Here is a 24,992-nt window from a genome sequence, read left to right on the forward strand (position 1 = left end):
GCGCCCTAGTGGTCATATACATTCATATTTGATATATTTAAATATCATTAAACAGTCATTTATTTCACTGACTGAATCATAAATAAAACAATTTATATAGATTAATTACACAAGTTAATTATTTCAAGCAGACATTTTTGTTAATTATGAAAAATTTCCACTTACAGCTAATAAAAACACATAATTTAAGATGAAATATTACATCAAACTAATAAAAAACTTTTTAATACAGAAAAGCAGGTTTAATGGAAAATATATTTAATACAGGCTCAAAGATTATTTTCAGAAAGTACATTTAATCTGACAGACAAGCCTCATCGTAACACATTTTAATGAAAAAGACTATAAATATTTTCAGCAATTTAAAACACACAAAAAGAAATTTGCTCAGAAGATTGCACAAGGTTGAAACTATTGCATTATAAATGGCAGTATACATTACATGTTGCTAAAAAACTCATGAAAATGGGATGTTCTATCTTGAGCAATCAGGCTTAACTGAAGGTTGAGGTCCAGATACTTCTCATATTCTTTGGAAATTTCTTCGACGGAAAAAAATACCTTTTGAAAAGATGTCCAACGAAAGCAACATAGAACATTTTGTCATAAAGCCTTATTTGACTTCCATGTAAAATAAAACTTTCTTTATGTGTTTCTGTCCAGTGACATTAGAACAGTCTTGGAGATCTCGGTGACTGTGGGGCAGTTTCATTCCAGTGAGAAGGGCACATAAAGATTAGACATAATTTGCACTAAAATCTCTAGATGGGTACTTTATCATGCTTCCTTTTATTTCTCAGCATTAGCACATTAGCTACAATGATTGTTCATGATGAGCCTTTTTTGACCTCATGGGGAGATTTTGGGGGCCTGAAAGATAGCAGTTTATTCAATATTCAGGGGGGACAGGGTAATCCCACAGATAATTACATTGAACTGAGCACAATATGATGCAGGCTGCTTCATTAGCATTCTACTTGGCGTTTACTGTCAAATGGGTTAGACTCATAGAGCACAGGGTGCTGCTGCAAAGGTCAAGCTCAATGGCATCTCCTCACACTCGCTGGTGCTGCAAACACACCAGAGCAGCAGCTGGGGAGCGAGAGCAGCTTTGTGAGCCAGAGAGGAAAGAGGCTAATTCAAACTGACAGAGGGAGGGGGACATCATACACCGTTGCCCAGGGACAGGAGCTCACATTGCGGGGAGCTTGTAAGGCATCCTCGAGGCCTGTGGGGATGGTGGGAGAAGCCTTTATCTGAGCCTGGGATTCAAAGAGGATAAAATACAGCAGCAAAAAAGCTGACAAGAGGGTGGTTATCAGCAGGGCAAGAGAGAGGAACATTGTTTACACTCAGTCTCTCCCATATGTGTATTGGGGGGCGGGGGGCCTGGAGTCAACACTGCATTGGTGACTTTTAGATGTGAAATTTGAAGCCTACAGGGCAGTGAAGGCACAATGAAGACACTGCAGTTCAGACGGAGGTCTAGTTAAGACCAAAACAGACTGCAGACTCGACTCAACAGTGACTCCCAATTCTGGCTCCTTAAACCAGCATTAAAATTTGGTGCATAGATCGGACTGGCAGGGAAAATGAAGCTGCTCTTCTTCAAATCCGCCAGGCAATATCAAGATGACAAAATCTGGACAATAAGTGAAACTAAACAAGCCCTTTCTGATTGGAAAGAAGATTAAATACGGTTCTGTCTCGTTTGTTTCTTTGAGACGGTACAATCAATCAATTCTGATGTCCATCAGTTGATTGGAAAACTAAATCCAGGATAGAGACTGGAAACAATAGGGCACAGCGCTCAAGTAACAGAATCCTCCAACCAGCACCTTTAAGTCTCTCTAATGAACTACTTTAGTTGGTTGCATTCAGGTTTGTTTCTGGGCAACCAAAGGATTCTTCTGGAAGTTACCGCCTTCCTTTGACAAATCAAAGAGGATTAACCACAATGAAAATATACAAGAAGTATTACATTAAATTAGTTGTGGAAAAATTCTTCCATGGTTTTCTTAGTTGTTACTATTAAAATATGGCAGTTCTCATACTGGCAAAAATTGTCAATTTGTTTTTCTTCCAAACTGATATAATCTCGTATGCAGAGCTAGTCATTTTGAGTATGGATCTTAGTGATTAAAAAAAACAAAAAAAACAAAAAAAAAACCAATATTAATCAAGCTGCCTGTTTGGTCTTATATTAATTAAGACACATACATAATGATGAATAAGAGCAAAACAACAATTTATTATTATTATTGTGCAATCCCAATGTTACTGAAATGCTACTGCTAAAACTTGTTAGCTTCTTTTGCCTTAAAGAGATTTAAATTAAGTTTGCTTTTGTGCTTGAACCAGTTTGTTGTAAATCCCATTTTTGGAAATATCTTGCAAATTAATGTTGATCACTTACTTGATATACATTACTTTAGTCAGATTCAACATGTTATACACTCATAATTGTTATTTCTGTAACAGTCTCATCTACTAGCAACAAACTTGAAGTAGAAATGCATCATTGATTGTCTTTGTGTTGTGTACAGAATAAATACTCTTATGGTTTGTAATGTAATCCTATATAGGATTTAGTGATATTGTGGGCAGTAGAAATAGTTTTGCGTAGAAGCTGTTGTATTTGATCTTTTACGGGGTGTGTGCATGTTCTTTAAAGAGCATACTTTTATCTGAATATGCCTTTACTGAAGTTTCCTGAAGTGCTGATGTATTGACTTTTTAGCATCCCCAACAGGTCAGATCTTGAATAATTCAGGAGAGGTCCTCCGCCTGTGCAGAGAGTATAGATGTATTATGAATACACACAAAAGTTAAGTTTCCAAATCTCTGTATTCTTCCTCAACAAAGTGGATAACAAGTGGCCTGGAGACTATTGCATTTGGTCTGATGGAATTATCAAGCATTTCTCTTTGCTTTGAATAAAGTTAGCAAGTTTCATTTGGCAGTTCATGCAAGTTTGATAAACCTTTACTCTTTCCAGTCCCCATAGATGGGTATGATAAGTTTAAAAAAGGATGGTTTGGGAGTCTCTTTACTTTTTGTGAAATGCTTGACTATATTTGTGCAGATGGACGACCATAAATGGACTTGATATAATCTGAGAGGGAGAGAAATAATCTTGAGATGGGCACTGAAGCTACTTCTGCTCAAGATGCAATGAGATTTTAAGATGTACATTTTTCACGGCTAGACATTTTACAATAATATCAGTTCTTACTGATGTCATTTCCATCTCAGTAAATTTGTAGATTGTCGATGTGCCTGAATACAGCAGTGAACTGGAAACAAAGGCAGTCACATATTACTCCTCGAATATAAAAGCTAAGATATTGAATTTCCCATCTTTATGATGCCTGTGTCATTCCAGCATCCCTTAGGTAGATGCTCATTATGCCAAGTATGGTTTCAAATTGATTTGTTTTGTATAACCTGCTGTTGCTGGTGGGACCCTGGGTTTAAAGTCTATCAAAACTCCCAGAGATTTGATTTTGACAAAGACTTCCAGGCTGCCTCCTAATTTGATTGCTTTCCACTTCAAGATGTATTCTAATTTCAGGAACGTATGACTGACAAAGTAAGTTTCCTCTTTTCAGGTTAAGAGAAGAAGAAATTAAGGGTTAAGCAAATGTAAAGTCAATTAGGTTTCCTTGTTCAGTGCACTATTTCTTGAATCAATGACAGATGCTACATTAGAGCACCAACCAGGAATTCTTGTATCCCAGGCGGAACATGGAAAGCAATGTTTGTGATTACAATTTTGTAAAAGAAATTGCTCAAATTAATAGCTGCCATATTGTTGAACAAGCATTGTTGTTTGCTGGGATTGAGTTTAGCATGATTGCATGCAGACATTGAATGAAAATGACAATAATTTTCCAGGTTTTTAGTTTAATGTTAAAATTGAAGTTTCAATGAATTAATTAGTTGTTCTTTATAAAACATCAACAAGTAACAGGTTGAATTTAAGTTGAAACCTATTGTGACCTCACAGTATATTCCTCAAATTCTCTGACTGACCTTAGCATGCTAACATAACTATCTCACAATAATTATATCAGAAGCTGGATTCAGTTTTATATTTATATTTACATTTGATGTTGGTTTGGTGAAAACGACAAGACAGAATATCTGGAATAAGGATATGAAAGTCAAAATTTTAATCTATGAAACCATCAAACATTATTGTAGATGACGGACAGTTATATAATCCTGGGAGTCTCATGTTGAACCTGTTAAATTCTGGTTCATATTCAGAAACAGCTCATCTCCATCAACTTTGTTTTGATTTCATTTTAAAGATTCAACATGGAATGTTTTTAGGCATCAGATCTAGTCTTTTTACATTTCAATAGACTCACAAACATTATGTGATCATAGCAAAAAGTGGACCATAGGCAAAGCTCAGAGTGTCATTAGAGACACGTGATTCCCATCGCTTTGCATTTGGTTGGTTTAGGGCTTGTTTAGGAGTGAAGTGAATATGGCATTAAACAACAGCGGCTAATGTGGATACACAGACATAAGTTTTAGCAGATTATAAACTTAAGAATATTTTCCAGCAGATGTTCATTTAAGATCAATATGTTTGATTACAGGCTATTTTGCTAAGGTTGAGGTTCCAAGGCAGTGTGAACAGTGGTCTCTCACCAGATCACGGCCCAGTTTTTGCAGATTCATCTGTATGAGTTACCCTGGAGCAACGTTCACTTTCCTTGGCACTGAATGGCAAAAAGAATAAGGAATAGTGTAGATATTAGCCTCTGTTCTCATGCTATTACAGTTTCCACTGTGTGAATTAAAGCATATTACAGCACAATTTGGATTAAAACTATTGAAATAGGCAGTTACAAGCATATTCAAAGGAGCTCTCACATTTTTGTTGACTCCAGCTACGGACGTGCTGTTGTGGCCCATAACCCTCAAGAATGCTGGTGGTTCAAAGTAGAACGTAAGAATGTGAATTTGAAGTAACATGAAACATTTGCCATATGTTCAGTATTAATATTAAACTATTTGATAACCTGTGTGACAAAGGCAAATGCAGAAACCTGTTGGGGGTAAATGTAACCTGTTGGTAACTAGCACATGCTTAGAGGGCTTTTTTCCCCCTTCAGGATCACAACACAACAATGACCACAATCTCTCAATTTCTGTCTGGTTTCCACAGTTGCCAGTTGTCTCTTAATCCAAAGAGACACTTTTTGGCTTCAAGTATATAGGAGATTTTCATCCTGAATATACAACTGATGGATTTGCAGCAGTTGTGTGATGCTTTCAAATATTCACCAAACTCTCCAAATAATATTGCTGTCCTCAATGAATCAATACCATTCATTATCAAGGCAGTCCTTCAAAATAAAACCAGGACATACCTGGTACCAGCTAGTTGTACCTAAAAAAGTGCCTGATGGGAGTAAAAAAATAAAAAAAATAAAAAAAGAACAGGGTTCAGTAAAATATTTATTTGACTTCAAAACCGGAGATTTTCTTTTCCAACATCTTTCTTTTTCCTTTGGAAAAAAAGTCAATGAGATACATAAATGTATTATGTCACATTAACCTGATTACAGAGCAGTCTAGCTTTTATTTATGTTTGTGCACAAGTATGCATGTTGAAGCTGAAACTCTCTGCGTCTATTCTTCTCCAGCTACACATTTAAACATGCTTGACTCATCCCCACTCCACCCTCCCTTTTCTAGACATTTACCATCCAGTGGATGAAGGGACCCTAATATCCTAAAACCAGGGATGCATTGGCCACCTCTCTCTGTAATTAAATTCAGTTGTAATGAATCATACCCCCCTCCTCATAATCCTAAAACAGACTCTATTTCCACTGGGAGGGGAAATGACCTACATGTACTAGAAAAGCTCTTAGTGTAGTCTTCCTTGCTACAGCTTTCCATCTCGGAAGTAAGACAAATGCTCACAAACCTTTTAAAGCTATGTAAAAAGTAGATGAGTGCCATACGCTTATTTCCATATCAGTGTTGTTCATTATGCATCGCATAGATCACATGGGGCGTAGTTTACAAAACCTGCCTGCAGCTTTGAGCGGCTCATAACACAACGCAGTGTGTGGGTTTTTCTTAATAACATGGTCAAACATCCCTTTCTTCAGACTTTTCTCGTTCAGCTAATGTTTTGTGACTTGAATAGCAATGCAATGCGCAATGGCTCATTGCTTGGTGGAGATGAATGCGTGCATATAACACAAGGTAATTAGGGTATTGTAAGAGCAAGTCGGCAGGCTAATGCTTTTGATTCACAATGGTGCCACTGTACCTTTGCTCTTTGTGCTGTATTTTATCATTTGCAGACCGTGTTGGTTGCAGCCCAAGATACTGTCAGCGACTCATTGTTTAAAAAAAAAAACTGCAGCTGGCAGCAGGGAGAACACAAATATAATGTGAACCTTGTTTTTCCTCTTTTAAACATCCTCAGATGGAGAAGGAAAAGATCAACCCGGCGTCTGTGAAAGAAAGCCCATTAATTACGATTTCTATCTGTTTTATGTTTGAATCACTGTGTTCAGTTCATTAGTCTTACTTATTTAATTGCCCCAAACCATTAATTGAATGAATGAATTCCGGCTTTTGTTCTTGCCAAATAATAATGATTCAGTATAAAGCATGAAGCGCTAGAAGACTATTTTAGTGTTGTCAAACTGCTGTTTATTTTGGCACATATTATGCTTTCTTTTGTATGTTAGTCTTTTAAAGAGCAGAGCTGAAAGCTTCTAATACACATGGTAGCATGTGGTGGATACATTATCAGAATAATAACACCAAATCCACAAACACCTGGCAGGAATAAAGCTCATTAGCTCCTAATTCTGTTTTCATTTTGATTAGAGCTCTTGATGGTTTAGTCGTGGTTAGCAGCATTGGCACGGGTCTCATCATTATTGTTTGGTCATTTGAGTTGAGGAAAGACTTGAAACTGCGACAATTGTCAGCACACTGAACGTGCTAGTATGAAGTACTATCTGTTCTTGCTACTTTTAAATGTTTGAGATCATCAAGCAAAATTTTATAGCCGACTAAGATGATCTCAGTTAATACAAAATGCAGTTTTTCAAATGATTATTCAAGGGAACAAATGTAAGGAAAGAAGAACTAATCAAACCAACCTAAACCAACTGTGAAAAAGTTAATTTCCCCTTAGGAACTGGTTGGCAGTAACAACTATCATCAAGCTTTTGAAATAACTGGCAAAGTCTTTGCAGAATTGTTCAAAATTAGTTTTATCTGTGTGATATTTTTAGCATTTTAAGTTTATGGCACAATATCTCAATCAGATTTATGTTCAGACTCTGACTAAGCTACACATTTAATTAGTTTTTTTCTGTTAGACTTTCAGAGTTGCTGGTGTTTTTGGGGTAATCATCCTGTCACAAACCACAAGTAAACTTGAGCTTAAGGTCATGAACTGATGGCTAGACATTCTCCCTCAAGATTTTCTGATGCAAGGCAAAATCCATTTTTCCATTAAGAGTGACACTTAATATAGGTCCTGATGGAGCACAGCAGCCAACAATGATCTTAATAAAATTGTCATTTTTTCAGAAATCTCGTGAGTTTAGCCCAGATCTAACAGGACACAGCACTTCCAAGAAGTTCCACTTCATCATAGAAATTTGAGATGGGCCTTTGTGTCCTTTTTCATCAGTAGGTGTTCACCTTAGATCTCTCCCATGGATGTAATTTTCCGCCAGTATCTTCCTTTTTATCAAATTATAAACATTGACCTTCACAGCGAGACATTATATTACCCTAACTCTTGTTCTGGATTTTTTTGCGACCTCATGGAGGAGTCGCTCATGTCCTTTTGAAGTGATTTGGGCAGGCAGTTCACTTTTGGGATGGTTCACTACTTTTCCATGGTTTCTCCATTTGTGGATAATGGTAGTCACTATGGTTCAAAACCTTAGAGATACCTCCTAACCCTTTACAAATGGAAAGATATGATGGACTGTATTTTTCATCTGTTCTGAAATTTCTTCAGATTTGTGCAGAAATTGTTCCATTTTAAGATCTGTTAGCCTATTTAATGTGGTCAGACATGATCTATTGAAGTGATTTATTTATTCTACATCAATCAGTAATCAGGTGAGGGTGTGTCTAATAAACCAAACCAAAAATCTAAAAGTCTAACATCAATTTTAAACAAGTACTCCTTGCCATTGAGAATGGAGGTAAAACTACAAATCCGAATCAAGTCATTAATAGACCTAACCCTAACCCTAACCCTGTTAGGTAAATGAGGTGGCTAAACAATATCGCAATAAAACAGAGCATTTACAGAAGTTGATTTAAGAAAATATGATTTTCTCTAAAGTGGAGACGTCAATTAGTGCTGCTAAAACCAACTCCCTATGTTTTGATTCAGGTCATGATTAAGATTAGGGATTTTTTTTTTACTTTTAAGGCTTTGATCCCAGGTAGAAGAGAACAAACATTTTTCCTGAGCAATAATGGAACCAAAAAGCTAGGATATAGGTTTTTCAATTATGGAAAAATATATGAACTGCATACTAATTTAATTTTAATCAATTTTAAGATTGTATTTATTCTTTTTTGGTTTTCAGAAAAATATAAGCAGTCATTTCTGTATTTATTTTTGAATTTATTTTTGATCTGAGACATATACGATTTTCTAAATGAACAGTCTTGCAGGGAATTCATAGTTTGTACAAAGAGACCCAAGCAATTCATAAAAACCCTGTGCTGAATACATCGAAACAATTTTTACAATATAAATAACTCTAAAGTTTTCAGTTACACTCAGCTCTTTGGCATAAATACATTTCTCTTCATTGATGAGCTGCTGATGTCTTTGTCAGTCGAATGACTCACTGCTTCATTCTTTTCTGAGACTGCTTCTCTTCCTATTTCTGAAAGCCACTGGCCTTCCTCCTTCAAAAACTGTGTGGCTTACATGAGGTTTAGCTTAATATATCAACCTGTATAAACACTATTATTTCAGCTTGATGCTTTCAACACATAATGACATTCTAACTAGTGGTGCATTGGTCATTATTACTCACACAGATCTTCCTAATTTAAGTAGCACCTCGTCAACTAAGTGATCCCTTTTTTCTCTTAAACTATGTATTAATAAAGTATACTAATGTGGTGGGATCTGGTACATGCTGTTTTGTCAACCAGGGAAACAATGTTTGGTTTATTGTGTAAAGCAAGCACTACGCTGGTTTACACAATGCTTGGTTTTAACTCAGAAATAAGACTGAATTAAAACTCTAGAATATACTATGCATTAATTGTGTTTGCAAAAAATAAAAAAATGAATAATTCTTAATAAATTAAAAGCAAAACTTCTATAAGGACTAAGCTATTTTTGACGCTACAGTAGAAACTGCTTTAGAAAGGTAGACAAGTAGCCATTTAAAAAGTCAAGGAGCTGTTACTGCAATAGCATGACAATGATTGGTTGGATCGTTCCTGAACCTTTTTGTGTTTGTTTAAAGCACAGCTGAAATGAAACAACTGAAACAGAATTATATTTTGGTAATCTTGTTCAGTTGGAGTTTTGCATAATTTGCTTGATTTTTCTTTTTTCTTTTCTTTTTTTTTTTTTACAAATGTCTTAGCAGGACATTTGTAACAGGAGTTTTGAGCACATATGGCTACATGTCATTGACAATCATGGCTAAAACAGTGAGTATGAGTGGAGAAGTGAGACATTCAGCCACTGTCTGACAGTCATTTCTGTGTCACGTTCTGTCATTTTTGTGTCATACAATATCATTTTGAAGAGGCATGTCTAGAAGGGTTGCTTTTGTGTCAGAAAAATGCATTTAAAATTTATCTGCTTTGAAAAATTTGGGGTTTCTGTTTGTAACTGATATTTTCCCTGTGAGATATTTCACTAAAAATAAAAAAAACATTATGGTATAAACATTTAGAAGATTGTTATTTTGATTCTGATTTATATTCCATAAACCGTAGCCATAGTTATTCACACTAAACTTGCTGAGAAGTTTTAGTCTTAAAGTACTAAAGGTATGGAAATGGAAATGTGTAATTAATACAAAGCCTTTGTTTAATGACCGGATGAAGGTAAAAAATTCTAATCGAGGAAGTTCCAGTGTCAGCTTTGTTTGAGTTACAGGGACGACTCTTAAGACTTAAGTGTTTGATTTAGATCCCAGATGCATCATTGAACCAAACTAACTCTCTTTCTTCTTTGCTGACTTCATGTAATTCATTTTAGAAATGTAATACATTTAGGATCAGGCTTCAGGATTTCTTGGCTCATCAAACCATAAATACGGTTACTATATTGAATGTGCTGGTGGCTGAATCAATCCAGTTGGATTTTCATTTTCTTAGCCCGAAGCATTCATTCAATTTCAGGGACAGCAGAGATAAGTAGATGTTCTTCTGCAAGTAACATTTAGATGAAAAGTGCTTGTTTCAGTATTTTTCTGATGGTATGGAGAACAATGGAAATTCCTGATTTTTAAACATACTGTATAGATTTTATTTTAATGGTGAGTCTTTCTTGCTATCTATTCTACTTTTTCTTTCATTTTATGTTGCTCTTCAATTTGAGAGTGGAGTAGCTTAGCGAAATGTGAGTTTTCTTTTATGGTTAATGTTTAATAAAGTTCAGTGAGTTGTTTTACCCATCTTGAGATGATGAAGACATCTTCATCTCAAGATGGGTACATCACATTCCACCTTTTTCAAGATAATATAATCAAACAAAAAGGTGGAATGTGATAGAAATTAGATGTAACTGTCACCTTTTAGCCAACACAGAGGAGACTGCTGCAGACAGTCAATGACATCCTCCACAAGATGGTTAAACCAAAACTATTGAAAAATAGGTTTGATCTTCATAGAGATCCATTTTTGGATATGATTGTAGCATAGCTACAATGCCTTAGTGTAGTCTTAAAAATCTCAGATAAAAATATATTTAGAACCATTAACTTTCAGCTTCTTCCAGTCACTACTGCAAGACAATTTTCGTTCTCTTTTGTAGCAATGGAGAGATGTGTTCTGTGGCTCCAGACACCCTGTCTTCATTTTTAAATGTTAGTTTCTTTTCATTGTAGAGTCTTTTCACACTAAATTGTATTCAATTTTAGAATATATTCTACCCAACGATATCATTTGTACATATCCATCTGAGATTTTGTAGAATCTTGTGGTTGAACAGAAGTTTGAAGTATTTGCTGTGACGATACTCTGTACTTGGAAGCCAGCCCATTCATTTGCTATAGCGGAGATGAGTTCATATCCTGACAGTTCTAAATTATGCCGAGGGGATGAAGCTATGCAAAGACTACCGGGTGATTCAGAGATGGATTGGGCTGTGATCTAAGGTTGTTATTGAATTTGGCTCCTGATATCCCTCAGAATGAAGAATGGAGTCAGGAGAGTGATTTGGTCTTTTTTTTTTTTCCTGATGCGAGACTAAATATATTCACTACTGGAGGGATTGTGTACACATCAAAAGTCTTCCTTCCCAAAGGTTCTCTCATGTTGGGGTTTAATAAGGTATTTTATTGTTTGAAGTAGTAGTGCTTGTTTGAGTTGTTTATAGTCCCTTTGGATTGAAGCAGCAGTGCAGTCAGTTGTGCGAAAGAAATGGCATTATTCTCATGTTTTCCTTTCCTCCTCAAAACTGGGCTTCAGTTACAGTTAGGGTTTTTTATTCTCTCCTCAAAAAAATAAAGAAAGGTTTGAGTCACAGAGTTCACAGTGTACTTCAATGCTAGAGGTGGGCACACTTGTTTATAGAGGGAGCTGCCACACAGAGAAAGCAGGGAAGAGGGGAAAAAGCTCACGTAACATGGCTTCAGTGCTTGAACATTTTAGTTTTTTAAAGTGTTATTACAGCACTGGGATGAGTCACTGGTCAACGGCTTTCTGCTCTGCGCAATCTAAGTTCTTCATGGTATTATCTGCTGAAGCAACAAAAGCGCTGGAAAGACCAATTGCAATCAATTTGTATCACTCCTTTCCAACCAAAAGTGCAAATTTGGAGCCAAAACTCACCAAATCATCAAATTTGGAACATCTGAAATGTCTCAGTATCTATTAAGCCCTCTCTTGGTCTAAACCCCACATGAAGTCAACCACTTTGGATCTAAGTCACCATTTTGTTTCTTTTAAACAGTATCAAAAAAACAACAACAACAATCTAATCTTAAGGTTTTTAATATGCAAACCTCAGAATTACTCAGCAGAGTAGGCATTGGAGATCAAAAGTTATCAAAAGCTTTTTGCATCATCAAAGCATGTGGACGTGGCCAAGCCCCAAAATCTGACTATTCACCATAAAAAATCAAGATGGATTTACATCCACACGCAACCTTATAGCTGTTTTTCCAAAGAGAAGTTTTGTGGAAACATGCAGCACTTCATATGAGCAAGCGATTTGGACCTCTGAACGGTTGCAATAAGAAATTCAGGGACTTCTGAAACATTTATGAATAAGTCACGGCTACACTTTGGGTATGTTTTTGATGAGGAAACATTATAACATGATGTATGGAGGACATGTTGTTTGGGAATTTGTATAATTTCTTTATTTTTATATTCCATGAGCACAGGCACCTTTAAATTCCTCCATAAATTGGTGACCCCGACGTGACAGAGAAATAAAAGATTTCTCTGTGTGGCCTGAGATACTTGTATAAGAAAAGCGCTGATATTGCGATTTCTGTGTTGAGCGCTGAGAAGTATAAAAAGAGGCCGAGGAGACAGAGCTCTTCAATAAGAGAAATAAGAGATTTCTGTTGTGGCCTGTGATGTTATATTGAAATAGAGTAAAATGTTCTGGAGAACTGAGTTTATTAGGTGACATTTGTGAGTAAAAACTGCAGTATATGTTTTCATTATTTACTTATTTTTTATATCTTTCTTTCTCCTGACTGTGAGTCCTTGAGTTTAAAATTTAATGCAAATTTTATTCCCTTTTGAAAATAGTAATTTTAACAACAGTCCAGTTTTTTATCTTTTCTTTGACTCAGGTAAGACACTTCTTATCATCCGTCTGGTTCAGGAGTGGCTTAAAAAAAAGCTATGCAAAATTTGTAGTCTATATCATGGACTGTTGGCTTATGAAGCTCTGACTTGTACTGCAGTCCTTGTAATTTCTAATTACAATTTACAGCTTGTAAATTGTAATCTTAATTATAAACAGAAATAAATAAATCTTTTTATGTAATGTTTATAGGAGGTAAATTACCTTTTTAATGATATTCTAATCTATTGAGGTGCACCTATTCCCTGATTTATTACACTGAACAAAATGTCAAGAAATATTTATTCCTTGACATTTTGTGTTTTATACACAGATTTAAAATTTGGGGTAAAATGGAATTTTACATTTTATGTGATCAGATACTAACATGGCAAACTGATATTAAGTTAGTTAGTCAGGTTGTCTATTCTGGTAGTTAGCCTGTAGTACCTTCTAAAAATCCATGTTGACTGTGACTTGCTAGCTGTTTTTATAAAACACTCTAACCGCAGTAAATAGTGTGAAGTACTACTTTGGTTTCCATACTAAGTGTGTCTGTTTTGTAAAGAGGAATTGTTTTTAAAAAGAACATATCAAAAACCTGGGGGTGGGGGGTGTATAGGAAAACAAGCCAGAGAAAGCTTTGGTTACTGCGATATGTTTTTTTGTGTATTAGTTTAGAACTTTAAATTGAAGGAACGGAAGAGTGGAAAATTATTGTTGGTTCAAACCTTTAAGAAAAACAAAAAACAAAACCTGTTACCTGAAACCAACCCATGTCTATTGAGGGACAGACATGTTGTCTTTTGCAGAGCAAAAAGAGTTATGTAATATAGAAAAAGTGCCTTATTTTCCATCACTGACGCTATGTGATGGGAAAATGCTCTGAAATCCAATCATGAACATAAAAGCCTTCAGCAACAAAACTAGGAGTCCTTATATTGGAAAACAAAAGTGACATTAACTATATTGACTGCCGGCTGATACACTGTAAGCTGTCTGCAACACTAAATTCTGCTCAGCTGCGAGAAACTGTGGAGAGGCTTACTTGATTTCCACAGTCCTAATGATGTTACCTGTGCAAAGAAGAAAGCTCTGCGTGAAGCAGTGCAAGAGCCAAACAGTTATTTAGGAGACAGGCATCAATGCAAGCACTTATTATTTATTGTCGCAGTGCAGACTCTGATATTAAATTCAAGCAGCATTGTTTCATCATAGTCAATTGTAAATTGGGTTAATTGAAGTTTTTTTTATCTAAGATGACCAGATCTACATTTATATTATACCATGCCAAGTTAAATCATCCTTTTCATCAAGTTAAACAGCTATTCCATGTAGGTTTAGATTGGTAACAAAAATCTTTTTGAATTTCATTGGCCCTACTCTTCAGATTCTTACTTAAATTTTATTAAATGCAAATTAATTTCTTTATCTTAGCAGCACAAATTATCATGACAGGTTAGTAGTTTGCAAATATAATGAGAAATTGGATCAAGCTGAAAATCCATTCATATAATTACAACGGATATTAATTTTTCAGGACTTTCATGCAAATCACCACCTTTAATGGTGTATTTAATTTACCAAAAATTAAATTAAGTTACCTAAAGGCCACACAATGCAGAGGTCGGTCTCTGAACTCCTGATTAGTTTCTGCACAACTCTGCCCAACAATTCTGAAAGTACTGCAGGTGTCCTCTTAGTGCATTCTCAGAAATCACTGGGTAAATAAGACAAGAAGCCAGGGTCAGTTGAAATTAAATGTTGCACAGAGAGCTCTTAGCATTAATTATGTATAAATGAAAGAACACATCAGAAGAGATAAAAAGGACAAGAATGGGTAAACAAATCTCAGCTGAATTTACAGTGTGCATGTGAAGTGTGAGTGAGTGTGCAGCACCTTGAGGATGATTGGAACAAGGTGAATTAGTGGTCATTTACAAATTTAACTCATTAATACACAATCACTGTAAATACACCCACGTGGCTTTGAATGCTTAGCAACATTCCTTTTGTTATTACCCAGTGGATTAGGTTTGATTTGTCTTGTTTTAAAATATGTTTTTAACCAGTGTGACATACATTATGATAATTCTGGGCACAAATACTATGCTTTAACAATCCAATAAAGGGTGTAGCAAGGTGTGAACATTTCTGGATCTAAAGTAAATGCAAGATAAAATTGTGCTTATTTCAGTTTTGTTATAATCCTAGGGTGCTTGGATTTAGTTATATTTGTGTCTTTAATGACTCCTTGATATTTATTACATATGGTTAAGTCTTGCCATATTCCATTCAGTTTCTGTATGGATTATTGCTAGAAAGTCTTGCCATATAGGTTCCTTTATATGTGTTCAGTTTTTGTATTCTCTCTTTCTGTTCTTTATGCTTCTTGGATTTTGTTTCCTTTTCTCTGCATTGGTTTTTTCTCTTATTTTGTTGTCTCAAGGACTCAGTTTACACCCTAAAGTTAATTATTCATCTTCCCTCAGTCTACTTGTTGCCTTCCCTCCCAGCTGCACCCTGTTAGTAATCAACTGCCTGCCCCTTGTCTACAAGAATGTCTACAATCACACCCTGCATTTAAGTTTGCATTATTCTTTGCTGGGTTCTCCTGTTAAGTCCCCAACACTCCATGTGTACATCACGCTCTGTTGTAAGTTTGCCTTTTTTGATAAATATCTCCATTTTACATCTGTCCATCTCTGCAATTGAGTCATTTCTATAATCTAAACAACAGAACACATTTGATTTTCTTAGTGTTTGTCAATCCTGAGGCTGTGTTTTTGTTTTTTTTCCCTTGGTAACAAATACATCAAAAAACCTGGTATTACTTGAAAACTATGTATTGCAACATTGACTATTTGCTACAAGTATGTGTAGTACAGGATTTCTGTGTAATTTCAAAGTCAAAATGTTATATTTTGCCAAGGTCAAATTTCCAGTCTTCTCTAGCTTTATTTCAAAGACATTTATACATTGGTTGGGTTTTATTATGAAACCTACAAACAGTTAAAAAAATATGAAGATGAAGACAATGAGAGGAAGGAGAGAATGGGAGATAATTATAAAAATTGAGCAAAGGTTAAAAAAACTAGATGGATGGATGATGGATTGATAAGTTGTCTGACGTATGATTGGATGAATTGATGGAAGAATGGTTGTTAATATGGATGGATGGGTGATTGGATCAATAGTAAGTTGGATGGATAGTTGGATTGATGAATGGACAACCATATAATGGGCAAATGGGTGAGAAATAGGTAGATGAATAAATGTATGTTCATAATAATGGACAATTTAATGGATGGATAGATGTATAGATGGATGGACAGATGGATGTACAGATGGTTGGATAATGGTGAAAAGATGAATGGATAGTTCAATAGAAGGATTGTTTTGATTCATAGTTGGCAAGATGGGTGGAAGGACAGATACTGGGCAAATAGAAGAAAAGATGGATGGACAGATGATAACTGGAAAGGTGAACAGAGAGGCAGCTGAACAATTAGACGACTTGGATACAACTTTTACAGGATGGGATAGGTATCTGACAAAACAAATATTTTGCCAAACTCTATTTCTTTCATATGTTTCCAGAATTTTCAAGATTAGGAACACTGGAAATTAGTGTCAACTATTATTATTATGGCCCCTGGGCATAAAGGTGTATACTTTAGGACAGATGGCCTGTATTACTGTTTCTGACCTCTCCTTAAATAAATTTATAGGATATATAAATAGTTTTAATGCTCACATTAAACCAAATTGATCAATCTCTCGCTCTGAGTAAAAAGAATAGAACATAATCACAGTTCAGATGACATTTGTTATCTTGATGCAACTTTCTACCTCTATGTTGCTGACAAATCACTTAATTTTAGGTTTGTTAATTTTTTTAATGGCTTACTGATCACCTTTATTAAAATAATAATCTTCAGTCAAAAACGGTTGACTGAAGACTAAGCAATCAGAGGAATAATAATAACTGACAATCAGCTAAAATGTCTTAAAATCCTGTAGTAATGTAAAACATTTTTTAATGCTGGTTTCATATTTACAAATCTGTCTTTATAATTAAACTAGGGGTGCAGTGATTTCCTGGTTGATATTTACATGTAAAGCTGATGTTATCCACTTTAGCTAAGGTCTAAAAATCAACCACTCTTCTGCTCTCCAGCGAGAGAAGCTTGACTGACTGACTGACTGACCAGCCGGCCTGGTCATGTCTGCATTTTTGCAGTTAACAGTAGTCATCCCCCTGTTACCACCTCAGCGACTTTTAGATTTAGCGATACTTCAGACAAATAAAAATGGTATCAGCCAAAATCAGGAGCGCAAGGTCAAGCTTTTTAAAGATTGGTTAACGGTGATCTTAAATACTTTTAAAAACTTACTCAACGTAACCATTTTATCAGAACATTTAGGCAAAGAAATAAGTTAAAAAATTGAAAATGTCACGATTTCATGTAGTTCTTGTTTGATATAGTGTTCCAAACCATGAGGAGGTCTGACTTCCGTGCTTTACCCAAACTTCTGCTGACTCTTCATGTGTTGGCCTCGGGGTCCTTTCAGCAGATGGTGGCTCATGCAGTAGAGTTGTCACACTCACTTTTGTACAGTCTGGGACACTTAAGGCAACAGCATGTAGCAGGAGAGGCACACTGCCTTTCCACAAGTGGCAGATGAAATCAAAGCTAACTTGTTCTTGACAGCAGAGTTTCCAAGTGTCATGTGCACAGTAGATGGATCTCTGTTTTCCATAATATCACATTTAGGCAAACTAGAAGACATTTCTTCTTCATGGATGTTGTCAGTGGTCTTCTCTGTTCCACATTGTTTTCATGGGTATTTATCCCAAGCACAGTGAGAAGAAATCAATTATTTTAAATCTCTAAATCTAGCAGTCTCATTGTAAGCACTGCTTCTTTGATATTACCGTACTCAAAAGAAATGAAGCAACATTTACCAAACAATTTTTGTAAATTTGGTCAGCTAATTGATATTAAAGCTTAACATTAAAACATGATAGTTTATTACTTTAAAAAGTAATAAAGTTTAAAATATCTGAAGCAGATGTTCTAAAAACTTACTTACTTACTAGGTTTATGGAACTAATTAGAATGTGAGTTAAATACTTCATAATTTTGTCTTCACTTCTTATATTAACAGTAAATGTTTCAATTCAAGAACATTGAATTTATATTATAATGCGGCAAAGCAACATCTCAACAGGAAGCATAACTTGCCTTTTTGTTATTTTGAAACATGTCAACTTTAAAATTTCACATACTACAATTTTTGATCTTAACTTTTAAATATAGCAGCTTAATCTGTAAAATGTCTTCAGTCAACAGAACATTTTCCACATCAGAAACCATGTCTTATTTTAGTAGAAAATTGTCACAGGGCAATCCAGAGCAACATCCGGAGCACCTGCACTCTTTCACTGACAAAAGTATAACATTGAACAGATACAATAAACTTGCTGTTCAGAAGCATAGAAGCAGTATTCAAGTTTGTTGCCAGGGAAAGAAGTTTATTTTTGAGTCATATGTACCTGGAGCTGGGTTTTGGGCATATTGTATTGAATCCCACAAAAAGTCTTTCAAAGACTTTGAAAGTTTTCATACGTTTGGAGGCATCGTGGAGATTCATGGCATATGTCAGACCAAGGAGCAGGAGCAAATGCATGCTTTGGCTAAACTCCCAAGATAATTGAGCGCCAACACTCCCTCGATAATTATGCTCACTGCATCTGGATGGCGAATGCAGATAATCATGAAGCAGTTTTAGGTGCCTCATCCACGCTGGTTTCTGTGCTTCCCGTAATGACATGCATACAGAAATGGGCAAAAATATTTCAATGCAAAATAACATAAGTACAAACAAACTGCACAGATATTATGCTACTTTGTCCAAATGAGTTATATAATATAGAAAAAATTGCCTTAAAAAAGCTTAAAAATGTGGTTTAGAGTTTGGAATAAACTGAAACTTTAATAAAAGATGGCGTAGCATTTCAAGTTCAATGCAAGACTCTTATTAACATGTTAATGAAAATGTTTTGCAATGACTTCATTTGAAATGCAGCAAACAAAACAGATATTGTACAATCCAGGGCTTATCATCCATCCTGGAGTTTCTACTATTTGGCTGTTTGTTGGTTTTACTACATACAATTTCAGCTCACCTTTCAATACAACTCATCACATCAAACATGTGCAACAGACTCAGATAAACAATTCTGTCAATTTAAAATAAATCCACAGAGTGATCACATGAGCTTCAGTCCACTCCCTCCCATAAAATCAATGATTCATGCCAAAGTAGATATTTCTTCTCTACATGGTAGATATTTGAGTCATACAGTTATAGAATTATTAAGAAAACCTTGCAAACTGCACTAAAATTTTATGAAAATTTAGAAGAGTAGGTTATTCAGACAAAACTAACACAGATTAATAAAGATGCTAAGAGCAGGTGCCAAAATTACAACAGTGTAACCTTAAATAGTACAGTTATCTACAGACTCTGAAAAAAATCTGATGCATTTCCGACCCACGCTAAGCACAACTCCTTGTATTGCAGGAAATTGGTATGTTCTTGATTGTATTTCTGACTTAAGCTGTTAATTCAAGTTTTATAAACATGTCATTTATAAGCATTCTGCTCCATTAACTCCAACATGGCAGTGCTACAGTAGAGCTCCGTATAATTACCAGTAAATTTTGGACAACTTTTCTGATTTAAAAAAAAAAGAAAATTGCTCTTGTCAATTTTTTTTATTCATTGGACAACATTAACAGTTAAAACTATATTAGCAGCATTTTTGCTTATTTGCATCTCTTTGTAAATGTGCACACAAGCGTTCGGAGGCTGCGTCCTCAGAGGCTGCCTGTGTCTCGCCTGATGTGACTGATACATCTTACTGACTCAGACGAAGCAGAAACTTCACAGGCTCATCTGAAAACCTCTTCACGGTCCCGCTATGACTTTTACTAAAGGCCATTTTCAATAAATGTCAGGCTCCAAATATTGGTAAACAGTTTTAGCTCTGATCAAATTCCAGAGGGAAGTTATACACCATGAGGTTACCATGTCTGTAGGATTACAGGGGTTCCACTTCCGAAATGGCACATTAAACAAATGGAGCATTTCCCTGTGGTGATGGCAGTATTTATTCCCACCACTGTGGAGGACTGCCCTTTCACTTCATGTCCCTGCTTTTCCAAATGTTAAAGCCGTCCCTTGCCTAGCCTATTACTTACGAAAGGTTGTTTCACCACACTACAAAGAGCACTTCTGGAAGACAAGCTGGTGAAATTCTTTTATTTAGTTGTAGCGATCAACCTTTTATGGCACATTATATATCCTCAGTTTACTCCTTGCTCTTACAGGTAAATTTCTCCTAAGCACTCTTTAATGTAAAAGTTGGCATCGTGCAAATTCTTGCCTTCTTTGATATGTACATGTAGTTGTATTGATGTTTTTTTTTTTCTATATTGGCTCAGAATCTATAGAGAAAACTATAGTTTTTTAGAGAAATACAAGTAAACGGTTCCTGAAATTGTGGGATTTATGGTGAATGGAGTAGGTGGTTATCTGTGTCCTGATGCAGATCTGTACTATTTGGATTGTTCATTGTCCTTGTCGGTCATCTTCCCCCAAGGATTGGGAACGACTGGCCGCTGAGAACGGATTATTGATGTTATTGTCATCGACGGTCACCTCAGAGTGCTGGAAGTCATCAGTGCTCTTTATGGGTTCACTGGTTTTTAATAAAATTCATATGTACCAAAAGAACTGTAAAACAGTTTCAGTGGACAGTGTTGAGCATTAAAACATATATCTTTTGTGCTTAATAATACTATAGTAATAATATTTCTCCATTCATTGCTATGACAATGAATGGAGAAAAGAATATAACGGATATTCCATTCTCCATCGCAATCCGTCTCTCATCACAATGTCATTTAATCATGATTATTTAGCTCAGATTATTTCTACTGAAGCATCAGTAAAAAGTGAAAATGAAATGTGAAACTTGACTATGAAGTGGGCTATTTCTTATGTAAAGGTGAATTTTTTTTTTTTTTTTTAATTGCGTTGAGGGATTACTATCCTTAAAAAAACTAAATATAAAGCTCTGACGTGGAGTGAAATTTTTAGGACGCTAATCCATACCTGAAGGGGGAGCATAATTAAAAGAACCAGAAGAGGAGATTAAATCATTTTTGGTGCTTCCGCATGTAATCAGTTTAAAGCCAGGTTTTTGTTTTTTTTTTCCTTCTTCTGAATACACTTTTCCTGACATTTCACTTACAGACAGGTTATTTGTTCAGGCATATGAACACACATTTTTAGCTCTTTCACAGATATTTATGTAAAACCTACTGGATTTGCTTTGAATCTGTTCCATTAAATATGCACATACAGCAGATACTGAGAAGAAAAGCACCCAGATGGAAGGCTTTGGAGAGAAGAAATGGAATAACTACCCCAGCATAGTCAGTCTGACTTCATTATATGGAAGTGGGACATGTATATCTTGAGTAAATGTAAGAAAAATTAGTAAGTAGGAAAGTTGCTGTTTGAGTCCTTTAGTATGTAATAATATACAGTTAGGCCCTGTTGTGACGCTGTCTTGCTGTGCGGAAAACTGCTGTTTATTCTTTTATCATGCTGAAGGTACAACCTTCTCTCATCACATGATTTAGTGATGGAAAGAAGAACTTTGTGTGTACTGATAGGCAGGAATTATGATTTTTCAAAACATTGTGGTAAATAAAACATTTGAGCGCTTATACTTTTTGTATGAAGTAACAAAGAACAAAATAAAACATCAGGTTAGAAGTCTTAAGCTGAAAAATTCCCAGTCTTACACATAGCTTTCTTTATACAGATAGGAAATATATAATTGAATGAAATTGCATCTTGCTACAGCTAAACACTGATTCTTGTGAAAGTGAAGTCGGTCTAGAAAAGCCTCATCTTTTTGCTGTCAGCATCTGACTTTTCTGAAGTTGTAAAGAAAATAGTTGAGTTGTTTCCAAGTTGCATTGAAGCAGCAAATGAATAAAAACTTCCGCTGATCGTAAAAATTTCAAAACTAAGCAGTGTTTTCTAAAACGCAGTTTGATATTTTTAAACATGCAAACTATTTACTGTATAAAATGTCTGAAACATTTACTTGTAAAGTAATAAAAATATGATTCTGAGGTTTTCCAAAAATGTAATTTAAAATATTGTCTTGTTCTCATGAATACCGACATCATGCATCATCTTGTCTTGTGAGCTCGGTGTATCAGGCCATCTCTTGTAACTAGTGCTGGAGCGCTCAAACACTGCAAATAAATGAGTCTTATAGTGTCAGAGAATCTGTTTGCAAGATTACGGAGATTAATCTAGTTCATGTCACTAACCTGGTCACTGGCACATTGTTTACAAAGAAATCAACTGAGAACTGATCAACAATTTACTGTAGAATACATTTTTAATGTATTGAAGTGGTTCAGAGCTGGCTATCTTCTTGATCAAACCAGAAAACAGCTGCCTCTGGATGTAGCCCTGTTTAAGCGCTGCAACCACTTTGATAATAAAATAATAATAATTTAAAAAAAACACAGAAAATGCACTTATTGCATATTTTACATAAGGCAGGGCGTGAAGGTAAAATACAAACGGTACAAATTGAATAACAGTAAATGAAAAGTAAAGGATATTAAGATAATTCTTCAAACCAATCATAATTTTTATACCTTTTTTCCAACCATTCAGACCTAGAATGTGTTTGGATTTGGAATTTGAGCATATTACTATTCAAATCATACACCTGCAAGCAGTCCAGATAAAAAAAAAGAAAAAAAAAAAGCCAAAGGTCCATGAACACAAACGTCTTCCTGCTTTGCATTCTCAGGAAAATTACATATTAATACGACATTAGCTACTCCTTCTAAAGGGTGAAATTTGCACAATACCCAGTTTGACTCACTTGGGTATTCATATTCGCATATAATGTTTATAAAATTGTGGGTCACAAGCCATATGTACGACCACTTTTTCATGGTGTCTCATTCTGCCCTAATTATACTTGTATAGGACAACATTTGTCAAAGTTGATGGGGTATGGAATTAGAAAAATGTTTCTAAAGGAAATGAGGTGGTCATCAGTCTAACAAAAGCTGTCTCATATTTGAAAAGGTATTGGATGGTAAAGTAATGATTGCACTGACGAAAGCCAAAGGAGTAAATATCCTTTCCCCGCCGGTCAGCACTTCATAGTTTAATTAACAAAGACTCTGACGACTCTCCTGAGTGTCGTGTGACCTCACAAGTGACCCTAGCTACCCCAAAACACCTATAATGTATTTTATTGCTGTTAAGGTGCCGACCATTAGAAACCACCAGGACTCTTCCCACCAGCACCCAGGAGATGCATCCACAGAAAGCAGATCTTTTAAATACAGTTCTTCTTTTCAAGCTATTTAGTCCTTTTCAGTTGAAAGAAATGCATGTCAGGTGGAAATAGTCCACCTAAATATTATTTTTGTTGGTAGAGTTCAAAAGTTGAAGAACCTTTCATCTGTTTAAAACAAGCTTTGTAAAGCAGAGTTGTTGTTTTTTTCTTCCCATTCCAAATGGAAGTCATGACCTGAGGAAACTGTGACACACACATGTGAGGAAACATTTGTGTGTGTAAAAGTCTACAGCGCAGTGAAGTTTACACAAGTTCCTGACATGAGAAAAGTTGTACAAAACTATTGGTATTGATTCATTTTAACTTGGAGGGATACAGGTTTATACAAACTTGTTCACGCAAAAGTAAAGATTTTATATATATATTTTTTTTATCATATGCTTTGTAAGTTGATTTACAATGACAAAAAAAATAAGATTTCTTAGCAGGGATGTCTCAAGTGTGACCCTGATGCCATTTGTGGCCGTTTGAATGTTCTGGATTTTCATTCCTGAATTATATTCTCACAACTTTTCCTTCTCCTGTGCCAGAATTTAGCTATGATAGTTAATATTTCTTCACTGTCACATTAAAGTTTTTGTGGTTGGAAGGAGATACCAAAATCCTAATGTGATTGCACATTGATTACATCTAAGCACTTCAAATGTTATGTTAAAATAGACAAAGTCTCTACTTGTTAAATGTAGAAACTAAAACATGCATGGCATAATCTACCGGCAGAGGTTTTTTTTTTTTAGGTTTTTTTTTATTAGAACATGTCAGTGAAGAGGATGAGCAGCTCTAGAGTCTGAAAGCTGGGGGAGGTTGAGAACAGCAGGCCAGGCTATATTTATAGCCCACTTTAACCTCCCCTACTGTACTGTATATCCTGCAGATGACCTTACCTGTAGAATTTAGGTCTTTATGCCTGCTTGATATATGTGGCTCTGTCATTGTTTGACTCAGATGCCTGTAGCAATATTACCTAAACTAATTTGTCTGAATTTTACTGGAGACACTTTACTCTGACAGCTCTTTAAAAATCTGGGATTTAATTACGGATTGTGTACATGTTCCATCGGTCAGTTCAGATAAAAATCCTTTTAAAGTAACCGATTGGATGAGATGCTGTATTTGACAGCTTCCTAAGACCGTAAAATTCACAGTCTTAGTTTTTTAGATTTTTTTTTTCTATTGGGTAAAATTGTATAATTTGATCATGTGATTTTAGATAAATATAATCCTCAGTACCATGAAAACAGATGTTGATCTTGGGGAAATTAGATAATATGATGACTGAAGATTCAATATGTCTCAGTAACACAACACACTGGTACAACAGAACAAGCTTCGACCTCGTCTGTTTTGTCTCTCTCTGTCATTTAGACACAGGAGTTTTTTGTTTTGTTGTTTTTTTTGCCTTTATACCTTTTTTGAATAATTTATTTTTCTTATTTGTGGAAAAGCCTGCTCATCTCTCTCAGTCCACCATACCTTAATGGTTTCTTTCTT

General features: G+C 35.4%; 1 protein-coding gene across 3 annotated transcripts in view; it reads left to right on the forward strand.

Moving 5' to 3' along the window:
- The window catches only part of LOC122823996 (cadherin-7-like), a 133,977-nt gene that overhangs the window by 14,903 nt on the left and 94,082 nt on the right, over nt 1-24,992 (forward strand). The window contains exon 1 of one of the 3 annotated variants that reach the window (XM_044104133.1): nt 15,622-15,677. The exons of the other annotated variants lie outside the window; for them this stretch is intronic. Coding sequence (XP_043960068.1) covers nt 15,657-15,677 — 21 coding nt within the window. The 5' untranslated portion in view covers nt 15,622-15,656. Of the gene's footprint in view, nt 1-15,621; nt 15,678-24,992 lie in introns of those variants that run through there. 3 annotated transcript variants of the gene reach the window in all.

The sequence above is a fragment of the Gambusia affinis genome, linkage group LG21 (assembly GCF_019740435.1).
Source record: "Gambusia affinis linkage group LG21, SWU_Gaff_1.0, whole genome shotgun sequence".
Taxonomy (NCBI): Eukaryota; Metazoa; Chordata; class Actinopteri; order Cyprinodontiformes; family Poeciliidae; genus Gambusia; species Gambusia affinis.